Raw genomic sequence first — 12,279 nt, 5'->3', positions numbered from 1 at the left:
TCCAAGAATGTTACACTAAAATCTTCAAAATGATAGAGAATTTCACTGCAGTATATAAAAGCTCTGCACATTCACCACACAGTTAATCATTTCATTGAGTTTTTCACACTTGTCTAGAGATCTTTGTATGTAAATGACCAAATTTTCTCACTCGACTCTACTCTGACCAATCTTAAGTAAACACATTAGCACAGGTTGTAGCACAGTTATAATTAATCATACAGCCAGACAATCTTGATGTGTAGCCTAAATGTACTTGAAGAAATTTTTCCAGCAGCAGCATGTGTGTACGCAGAGGGAGGGGGAGAATCCCACCCACTAGGAATCATCACACTGCTTCAATAACATTTATCATCATGCTTTAAACTATTAAGAAATGTTCCCTTTATTTTAATAATCAATGTAATACTCATATCAAAATTATAATTTTTGTGAATAGGCCTATAAGTACTTTTGTGGCATTTGAAAATATCAATTATTTACAATAAACGTTAACATGGAAGCATTTCTATCATAAATATTTCCAGTTTTCAGGCATTTAAAAAACTATTATAATTTGTGATCAAAGAAAGCTCAATGATTACTGGCATTTATCACAAGCAAAATGCCAGAGGGCTCTGTAGCTATTTTAAATATGTTTGATACTTTCAGCCCACTTTTAAGAACTGTGTTGTTGGAAATATCAGCTGAAAATATAATTTCATTACTTTATCAGACAAAATTCTTCACTAGTTATTCCCATGCTACAAGTACTTTTTTGTGCATTTTTAGGTGGCTACTCATCAGTGACACATATGCATGACATTAGCCACCCTATCTTTCTTCTAATACACATTATGCACAAGTTCAGAACTGAACCTTGATTTCATATGTTTCATTCACAAAAACAATGATAAAATGACAATATATATCTGCAGAAGGTTCATTATTACTAAAATAATAATGTCATCTTTTTACTGCTGGCAAGCCACCTCACACTACCAGAACAGCATTGACACATCTCCAAAAGACTAAATGAGCAAGTGTAGCTACAGCATATTTGAATCATAACTGGTGCATTATGGCAAAATTCTGTAACACTACATTTCAGCCACTTTATGTGAAAATAAACTATGACAGACACATTGGATAAACAGCACAAGCAACCACTAGGAAATGGTGGATATTTATTCACTCATTTTTCTTTAACATTCTTAATACATAACCTGACTTTTTCTTCCTTGTGGCAATATCCATGGAAGTGATGTGTTAATTAATAAGTGATAGCTGATCCAGTACATTAGATTAAATAGATTTGGAATAGAGTGATTCCTTTTTTTTAAAAAATGGTTCCTTTTGCCACTGAATAGTTTCATTTCTTAGCCTAATTATTATAACATTTTAAAAATATATATTTTTAACTAACTGAAAGTTTTGCTAATGTCACATAATTAGTCTTACCCACATCAGAGAACACTCAAAAATTATTTTAAAATCAACACTAGGATGAAAAAAAAACAATATAATGTATTCCCTAATAAGTGAGAGAAGCGCATGTGTTAGTGTAATGATTTTCCTAACACACAAGCAAGTTACACTCTTTAAAAAATTATTTACAAACATTGGAAATTAGCACATTTACATACTTTTATATTTAGAGTACACAGAACACTTATGTTCAACCACATATCACAGATACCTTCTTTATTAAGTTATGCACACGCTGTTCATGATCATTCTGCAATGAAGAAAGGACTGTATCCATTTAATGGATCAAGAGTTTTTGTCTCACAGAATATTTTGATAGGAGTGGGTGCACCCCCACCCCCCTCCCCACATACACACACACACACACACACACACACACACACACACACACTTTTCTGTTGTTAGAGTAGGTCACCGTAGACCAGTGTCAGCAGTTTTCAACACCAACGGGGCAAACACCATGGTTTTCTCTTTTGATGCCATTTGACAACCAGTTCGCAGATCCAACTCAGAGCACATAACAACATTGCAATTGACAATACATGAATGCACAGCTGATAACTGCCACTGCCATCTCTTAGGATACCTGTGAAATTAAAGGAATAATAAGTATACTGGATACATTGTTCAAATTTTTGGAGTTTATAAGTACAAATAAATATTTGATGCAAATAGTAAAGTTCTTTCTGGCTTTTGATTATGGTTTTATGGTTTAGTACTGTAACTATAGCTTTTGTTGATTAGAAATACTGTGTTCAAACAGGTGAGAAAATTTGTGATTAGCCATCAGTGCAACTAAAGAGGAAGAAAGGCAAATGAGTTCAAAAATATTCCCTTGTAAAATGTCTTCTGCACTGGACATGTTTACAGAAAAAAGTCAATATTGTAGTTTAAAATATGTGTGGAATGCAATAAGACCATTTAAAACAAAAACTGTGGATTCTTAAGTACAAACTTTTGAGAGAAACAATAAATGCTGCTCTCAAGTGCTGATATGTGTAGGCATATTCTTCAAATCACTGGGAAATGGTGTGACTAATGGAATACATTAAGCATTCTTCATCCACAGACGTTGCATGCAAAAAGTGAGTATTTGCATGCCTATCTTCTGCTTCTAATTATTTAAAATCATTTTTCATAATTACTACAGAAGTGACTGATATAGAGATGCAACCAAGAAAAGTTGCAGTACTTAGACCCCAACAACAAAATATTTTTAGTAAACGTTTGTCAGATTAATTCATGTCTACAAACATTTCTGTTTTTCTGTAAGTTACTATACCCTAACGTAACTTGTGATTACTCATGTTCATATTCTCTGTGCATTTTACATTTCTGCTGAAAATCCACACACATTTGTCAATTATTTCAGAAATGCAATACAAATATTCTAGACCCATGTTATCTATAAATGAATTCTACTTTTGGAATATCCTGCTAACTTAAACATAAATACATCTATATTATTCCTTCTGGGATGAAGTGAAATTTTTAATATTAAATTACCAGACATAAATTATGTGGATTATAATTATATCAATTATCTGCATAACATTGTTTCAACACATTCATTTACATGTATGAGGCACATTCAGAAATGTAGTCTACCAATATTGTTTCCTTTAAAGTAGATGTATTTAGCTAGAAAATTGTGCAGATGCAACAGATCTATGATGTCACAATCAAATGCTGGTTAGACAGGTCCCATCTAGTGCCGGTATTGTGGAAGCAGTGTCCAAAATGGTGTCTGTTATTTATTCTTCTGCTCCTTGTGAGCTTTGGTCAGTCCTTTTCATCTTTTGGATACAGTTTGACTACAAAATGCATTCCCCCAGCATATTACTCCATGTGAGTGTATGGCATCATTGGCTGGGAGTCCCCATTCGGGGAAATTTGGCCGCCAAGTGCAAGTCATATTTCATTTGACACCACACTGGGTGACTTCCACATCAGTGATGAGGATGAAATGATGAAGACAACACAACACCCAGTCCATGAGTTGAGAAAATCTCCAACCTGGTCGGGAATCATACCCAGGCCCGCCTGCATGGGAGGCAAGCACATTACCACCCAGCTAAGCAGGCAGAAACTCACTGGGAATATGCATAGTATGCTCTTCCTGCTGTTTTTTCAAAGTTTTGTCACATGCTTATAAAAATGCAGTTTTGTAAAACACAAAAAACTTTTTCAAGTCAAATACAGGGTGGTGCACAAAATGTGTTACTATTTTCTTTTTGAACATGAACTTTATTGGGGCCAATTTTGTCCATTATTGAAGCGACCAGGAAACCTGGGTGAAATGATCCACATGTCGAAATTCTCATGTAAAAACTCCAACACAGTCTTTGCAGTATGTAGCCTTGCTCCATCTTGCATGAACCACTGCATGTTGAAGGTCAAGGCAGTAGCTAGAAGCTGTGAAATGAAGCTATTGCAAAGCATGCTCAAATAACGCTCGCTGTTCAAAGTTTCTTCAAAGAAAAAGGGTCCAATAAGTTTGTGACTCGAAATTGCTGCCCACGCTGTAATCATCGGAGCATAGAGTTGTTGTTCATGAAGCACTTGTGGGTTCTCAGTGGCCCAAAAGTGCACATTTTGTTTGTTAATCACACCATCTACACGAAAATGGGCCTCGTTTGAAAACCAAATGTTGTTGAAAGTTTGTTCCCTATCCTCCGCCCACTAAGCTAACAGTAGTCTCTACTGCTTGTGTTCTTGAATGAGCTTCTGTGCACAGATCATCTTGTATGGGTACATATGGAGGTCACTTTTAAGAATGTGTTGAACGGAGCATCTGGATATTCCCAGCTGCACTGCTGCCTTTCTTCACGATTTCCCGGGACTTCTCTGTACAGCAACTCGTACCGCTTCAATATTCTCCAGCAAACAAACAGGCTTAGGTCAAGGTTGCTTTGCTTCCAACACTGTTCCTTCGTGTACAAATTTATCATAAAACCTGTGGATGGTCTTCTTGCAAGGGACCCATTGTGTGTTAAACTGTTGTCGAAAATGCCTCTGAGTCACAACAAGGTTTTTAGTTTCATGAAAAAGTAACACAATTGCAGATCATTGTTGTGTCGTCAGTCTTCCATTGTCAACCATTGCTGCTTACTAGTCTCCTAGCGGCAGTATCGTGAATTACACGTCATTTCATAACTCATTTGTTTTTCCAAGCTCTACTGGTACTGCTGTAGAGATCCCAGTGGGATATCTATTGTGCATCATAAATTGTGAAAGAAACAATTGGTAACACATTTTGTGCGCCATTGCTATTTTGATAGTATTTAAACTTTTTACCATCACAAGTGTAATTTACAGACTATTTGAGAATCAAAAGTGCACTTTGTTTATTTCCTTTCACTGTTAATAAGTATTGGATATTAAATATGCAAATTATTTTGACAACATCATTCCAATACATTCTTGAACAATGCAATTTATTATAAATACTAGCACTTGGCACCAAAGTGACTGCAGTCATATTTCATATTTATCTGAGTGATATATTGTGTTCTTCACTCTCTTTGTTCTGCAACAGTTTCAATATTGAAATGCTTTGGAAGTACTTTGGAATTTTGGAGGTAAGAAATGTTGTTGAGACTATGTTTTCATCTACATAACTCAATATATTCTGAAAACAATCAATTGCTAGCTTTCACATTTGATATTAAAACAGCCTGAGGGTCTCAAGAATCATCTTGAAGACAATGACTTCCACAAAAAGATTAAAAAAGATGAGTATTTTATTTTCTGCTTTGAAATGGTACTCTTCAGTACTTCCATAAATGTAAAAAATCATTGTTGCTGGACTGAGGAACTGCGTGAGTATCAATGATTTAACTTACTTTATTTAAACAGCTGGTAACAGTCCCATTTCAACTGAATGTCAACTTTTGTGGGAGACCATATCTGACTGCAGTCTTTTCTGATAACTATGTTGTTCATAAAATGTTTTCAATGGTTATATCTTCTTGAAGAACAATTTTTTGTTGCCATTTGGTAAGACATGATGTAATCCATTCATTTGGAACACCTCTAATTCCCTACATTGCGAATGTATTTAGTAAAATAGCATGATGTATACTGTCAAACAGTTTGGATAGATCCAAAAATATTACAGTATGGTAGCCATTTCATTTTTGTATATAGCTTTTAGGAATGCATGCAAGTATTCATAGATTTAGACACAGTTTTTTTCTGCATCATCAGTCTTCTGTTTGGACTGGTTTGATGTGGCCCACTGTGAATTCCTCTTCTGTGCCAACATCTTCATCTCAGAGCAGCACTTACAACCTACATCCTCAATTATTTGCTGGATGTATTCCAATCTTTGTCATCCTCTAAAATTTTTGCCCTCTACAGTTTCCTCTAGAATCATGAAAGTTATTCCCTGACATCTTAACAGATATCCTGTCACACTGTCTCTTCTCCTTGTCAGTGTTTTCCACATATTCCTTTCCTCCCCAATTCTGTATAGAACCTCTTCATTCATTGCCTTATCAGCCCACCTAATTTTCAACGTTTGTCTGTAGATAACATCTTAAATGCTTCGATTGTTTTCTGTTCCAGTTTTCTCACAGTCCATCTTCCACTACCATACAATGCTGTGCTCCAAACGTACATTCACAGAAATTACTTCCTCAAATTAAGGTCTGTTTTTGATATTAGTAGACTTCACTTGGCCAGGAATGCCTTTTCTGCCAGTGCTAGTCTGCTTTTGATGTCCTCCTTCCTCCATTTATCATTTGTTATTTCGCTGCCTAGGTAACATAATTCCTTTACTTCATCGACTTCTTGACCATCAATCCTGATGTTAAGTTCCTCTATGTAGTCATTTCTGCTACTTCTTATTACTTTAGTATTTCTTTGATTTACTCTCAGTTCACATTCCATACTCATTAGACAGTTCATTTCATTCAGCAGATAATGTAATTCTTCTTCAGTTTCTCTCAGGATAGCGAAGTCATCAGGAAATTGTATCATTGATATCTTTTCACCTTTAATTTTAATTCCTCTCCTTAACCTTTCTTTTATTTCCAGCATTGCTTCTTTGATGTACAGATTGAACAGTAGGGGTGAAAGACTACATTCCTGTCTAATATCCCTTTTAATCCAAGCACTTTGTTCTTGGTTGTCCACTCTTATTATTCTCCCTCTTGGTTCTTGTACATATTGTACATTACCCATCTCTCTCTATATATTACCCCTATTTTTCATAGAATTTTGGACATCTTGTAGCATTTTACATTGTCAAATGCTTTTTCCAGGATAACATATCCTAAGAACATGTCTTGATCCTTTATCTTTCCTAAAGCCTAATTGATCATCATCTAACACATCCTCAATTTTTTTCCATTCTGCTCTGTAGTATTCTTGCCAGCAACTTGGATACATGAGCCGGCTCTTGCAGTCTTTGGAATTGTGTGGATGATACTTTTCTGAAAGTCAGATGCTATGTCACCAGACTGATATATCCTACCGACCAATGTGAATAGTCATTTTGTTGCCACTTCCCCCAATGATTTTAGAAATTCTGATAGTATGTTATCTATTCCTTCAGCCTTATTTGATCTTAAGTCTTCTGAAGCTCTCTTAAATTTTGATTCTAATACTGGATCCTATATCTCTTCTAAATCAACTCTTTTTCTATCACATCAGACAAATCTTTCCCTGCACAGAGGCGCTGAATGCACTCTTTCCACATATCCACTCTCTCCTCTGCATTTAACAGTAGATTTCCCATTGCACTCTTAATGTTACCACCATTGCTTTTAATTTCACTGAACATTATTTTGGCTTTTCTACAAGCTGCGTCAGTCCTTCCAACAACCAATTCTTTTTTGATTCCTTTATATTTTTCATGCAACCATTTCATTTTAGCTTCCCTGGACTTCCTATTTATTTCATTCCTCAGTGACTTATATTTCTGTATTTCTGACTTTCCCTGAACATTTTTGTACTTCCTTTTATTATCAATCAACTCAAGTATTTCTCCTGTTACCCATGGTTTCTTCACAGCTACTTTCTTTCTACCCATGTTTATCTTTCCAACTTCTGTGATTGCCCTTCTTAGAGATGTCCATTCCTCATCAACTGTACTGTCTACTGAACTGTACTGTCTACTGAGCTATTCCTTATTGCTGTATCTATGGCCTTAGAGAATTTCAAGCATATCTCGGCATTCCTTAGATACTTCTGTACCTCACTTCAGTGCCTATTGATTCTTCCTGACTAATCTCTTAAACTTCAGCCTACAGATATACAACAAGCAAACTAATACTTCTCAAGGCTACTTTCTTTCTACCCATGTTTATCTTTCCAACTTCTGTGATTGCCCTTCTTAGAGATGTCCATTCCTCATCAACTGTACTGTCTACTGAACTGTACTGTCTACTGAGCTATTCCTTATTGCTGTATCTATGGCCTTAGAGAATTTCAAGCATATCTCGGCATTCCTTAGATACTTCTGTACCTCACTTCAGTGCCTATTGATTCTTCCTGACTAATCTCTTAAACTTCAGCCTACAGATATACAACAAGCAAACTAATACTTCTCAAGGGGCAAGAGTGTGGGTGATGTGAAAAGCGGGGGGTGGGGGTTGGCTGTCGCCACCCTCTACCTTTTAGGGAAAGTGAAAAATATAATGTAGTCAGGTGTTTTTCTTTCAAGAAAAGGACTTAAAAGTCAGTATTATGTAGGTTTTTAACAGGGTTGGAACTAGAACTTCTTTATGCTTACTTACAAATCGCCATTTGTCTTCCAAAATGTTACAAACAGTCCACACTCTCAGGTCTAATGATCCCCCAACCCCCACCCCTACTTCATAAATTTACAGAATGACACCTTTCATTTCATTACATGAGGTATAATAATTTATTGTTGTAATAACAATTTATTATTATACCTCACATAATAAAGTGAAATGTGTCAGTCTGTAAATTTATGAAGTTTACAGCTCTGGACGGAATGAACTTTCATGACTTACACTGTAGTTATGTGTCACACAATAAAACATGATATCAGTTGGTAAAGCCAAATACAAGTAGTATGTGAGAGGTGGAAGTTGGAAACCTGTTACTCAAATATCTGGTGAGAGAGAATGAGAACACTGACATATTAATGGGTTACAAATGGAAGCATACAAGAAAGCTCTACAGAAGTGCTTTGAGAATGGTAGACACTTGGTGTCTAGTGGGAGACAATGAGAACACAGTAATGTTTATGGGTTACACATGAAAGCATACATGAAAGCTCTATAGAAGTGCTATGAAAGAATGGTAGACACTTGAGCCCCACAGTAAATGATATTCCTGGTCATGTAATTAGTTAGTTGATGATTGTAAGCAGCTGAGAATCACCCTGACTACTGTTGAGCAGCTGGAAGATGCCACATATGGTTGTGTTGGGAAGGCTACCAAGGATCATGTACCAGATATACCAAGGTACCTCAAGTTCTATCCTCTCCTATGGAAATCTACCACTATTTGTCCACTTGAGTGTGAGAGGCATGTCAATGGCAGGTCTAGACATTACGTACAGGTGAGGCAGGGAGAAGGAAAACTCAGTAAGTTACACCATCTCCCTATTTAACAAGTTCGACATCCTGCCTTTCACTGAAACTGAAAGTGAAACTGTTAGAAAATCTACTGTGTCCCGAGTTAAGGGGAGACAAATGTAAAAGGTTGGGTTTGTTAATCATTCAAACATATGGTGAGCAATGGTACCTCTTAGGGAAATGGCTACAATTGATGGGAAGTAACACCAAGTGCACTCATTGAATATGCCTGAGTCCAACCGACTGAGAGTTGTGCATGGCGGAGGGAAAAATACCTGTTGTCTGGGTTCCAACAACATCAATACAGTGACCGAGCAAGATGGCGCAGTGGTTAGCACACTGTACTTGCATTCAGGAGGATGATGGTTCAATCCCGCACCCGACCATCCTGATTTAGGTTTTCGTGATTTCCCTAAAACACTTCAGGCAAATGCTGGGATGGTTCCTTAGAAAAGGCACGGCTGATTTCCTTCTCCATCCTTCCCTAATCCGAGCTTGTGCTCTGTCTCTAATGACCTCATTGTCGATGGGACGTTAAACAGTAATCTCCTCCTCCTCCTCCTCCTCCATCATTACAGTGCTAGCCGATAAGTCTGAGAAGAAAAGCCTTGCTCATGGAATTTCAACAAAGCTCTCAATCTGCAGTATTATCCTCAGAATTGATCATGTGCCCCTGGTTCTGAATCGAGCAAATGGCTTGGATCAGATATTTCAAAGTTTCTGGATAAGCTAGTCTGCAAGATTATTTGGGTGTGACTCAGCATCAAGGGTGGATGTAAACTTGCAACTGGATATTTGTACTGACCAACAGAAACACCCCACGATAATCAATAACTTTTGAGAAAACGTCAGTTCACTAGCAAGTAAATTCCCCAGTCAACCCACCATCATTGGAAATTTTAATCATCCAACAATCGTATGGGATGGTTACTGATTTGTGAGTGGTGGGCAAACAAGACGTCCTGTGAAATATTACTAAATGCCTTCTCTGAAAATGATCTATAACAGGTAGTTTGGAATTCCATTCATGATGGAGGTATATTTGATCTAAAGGCAACAAACAGAGCTGATCTGTTTTAGGATGTTCACTCTGAAACTGTAATCAGTGGCCATGGGACAGTTGTAGCAACAATGGTTGCCAAGGCATAGAGGGCAGCTGAAACAGGTAGAAATATTTGAATGCTCAGCAAACTAGATAAAGAGTCAGTCATATCATATCTCAGTGATGAAACCGAAACATTTTGATCTGGGCATGACATTATAGAAGAAATGTAGCTTAAACATAAAAGTAGTTGACCATTCACTTAATAGACATGTACCTACTAGAAAATCTGATGATGGGATGGATCCTTTATAGTATACAACAAACTTCTAAAGAAACAGTCAGTACAGAATAAAGGTGTGAAATGAAGCAGAGTGATACCAAATGAAATGTGTTTGGTTCTCGAAAGGGTATTTCCCAAATTTATTTCATCTACCACTGCAACAATGAATGAAATATATGTTAATGTTAGTGGCATTAAGGAATGGTTGGAATTGCTAAGCAAAGCTGTAGGGTCTACTTCAATTCCTAACAGATTCTATGTAGAACTTGCAGCTGAGGTATGTTAAGACTTACAAAGATAATAGCAAACAAAACAGTCCATGTGCATTAATGAAATTTCTTCGTTGCTTGCTGTTTTAATAATGGGTGAGGACTATCATTCCTTTTCAGTCTCATGGATTACAATACATATAAATCCAGAAATAAATGTTATGTTCATGGCAAAAGGCTTTGTTGGATACTTTACTAAAAGACACACTTGCAAAATACTATATTTTGAGAGCCATAGATATCAGTGTTAAAAGCCATGTCAAATATCTGCAAAATGTCTAAGGAAATGTATGATACACTTAATGAGGTATATCAGAAGAACACAGACCAGCAAAAGACTTCATTACTTGGAGGGATTTACAACTTTGAACATGACAGGAATCTGAACATGATGTATAATATTGTTTAAGTTCAAACTCTAATATTGAGAATGAACTGCCTGAGGAAGGATATTGATGAAACAGTACTGATGACAAGGATAAAAATAAAATTGTCTGACTGATATAAACATTTTGGAAGTGCTTGAGACTTAAGTTCTAAGAAGGAGGAAACATTAAAAAACCTGAAATCAGTACTTCAGTCAGAAGAAGATAAAATGAAGAAAAGTAAAGAACAAAAACTTGTTGCATTCAAAGCTGCAACCACAAGATCAGAATAAGAAAAATCATAAACCAGTGAAATGCTTTGGGTTGTAACGAAGCAGGGTTTTACACTCCTTTAGTAACTTTGTTCAGCAAGGAACTTTTATTTTTTTTTCATTTTCACTATTCAGATTACGACTACAGATTCTGTGGCCTTCAGCCTCATAGTACAGAATTCAGAAATAGTTTAAATAAGATTCCCCTAGTGCAATCTATTATTTCAGTACATTCTAATGTCTATTCTGAAAGTAATGAGCTAATTAGTTTTATTGGAAATGCATCCTATTAAAAGTTATGAACAATGATGTATATTGGGCAATACATATTAAGTAAAATTCTGGTGAGCTAATAGATTGAATTCAGCTATAGCACTGCATCCAAAAGAAAGCCTAAATTTTACTGATTCCAGCAAAGTGTTTAAATTAACCTAAAGTCTATTAGTTAAATAGATATTAAGACTTGAAATCTGTAGCCTGTATGACGTTCAGTGCCTATTGTGACCAAACTACTAAATAATTCTGAGATCTGTTTCGATACCTTTATTTTTCTACATAAAATGACTCCAGTCCAAACTTTGTAAGTTCATTAATTAAGAATTAAGTAAATTTGAAAAAGTGAAAATTATGGTTCAAGAGGGCTGCCATGGTTATAAGTCGGGAATTCCCACTGCGGATGCATAAGTTAGTTCCGTGTATTTAAATTGATACAGCTCACTCATGTTATTTAAGTAATAAAACCCAATAGTTAACTTCAAAACCAATTAGAAAGGATCATTTTAACCCTAGGAAATTATAATCTATAATATATTAACAGAAATAGTCAAATATTCAAGCGCTCGTCTATATAAAGTCCGAGCTGGTGCAGTTCTCAGGTAGTTATCGGTCAGATTCTCATGGAGCAGAAGTGCGGCAAGTTGGTTAATTTTTCCAGTCGGTACCAAAAAAGTGTAATTGTGAACATTGTTAAAGACTGGAAGTTTTTGACCTACCTAATGTGACGATTAAGTGTAAGAGGCCTGGTC

At 36.1% G+C, this 12,279-nt stretch overlaps 1 protein-coding gene across 1 annotated transcript in view; it reads right to left on the bottom strand.

Annotated features, from left to right (window-relative positions):
- Positions 1-1,805: 1,805 nt before the first annotated feature.
- Positions 1,806-12,279, bottom strand: part of LOC126175523 (uncharacterized) — a 337,116-nt gene continuing 326,642 nt past the window's right edge. Inside the window, exon 11 of the mRNA XM_049922350.1 lies at positions 1,806-2,053. Within this exon, the coding sequence (XP_049778307.1) occupies positions 1,905-2,053 (149 nt within the window). The 3' untranslated portion in view covers positions 1,806-1,904. The remainder of the gene's footprint in view (positions 2,054-12,279) is intronic.

The sequence above is a fragment of the Schistocerca cancellata genome, chromosome 3, assembly GCF_023864275.1.
Source record: "Schistocerca cancellata isolate TAMUIC-IGC-003103 chromosome 3, iqSchCanc2.1, whole genome shotgun sequence".
NCBI classification, from domain to species: domain Eukaryota; kingdom Metazoa; phylum Arthropoda; class Insecta; order Orthoptera; family Acrididae; genus Schistocerca; species Schistocerca cancellata.
Note: the sequence above shows the minus strand (reverse complement) of the source record. Positions and strands in the feature narration are given on the sequence as shown.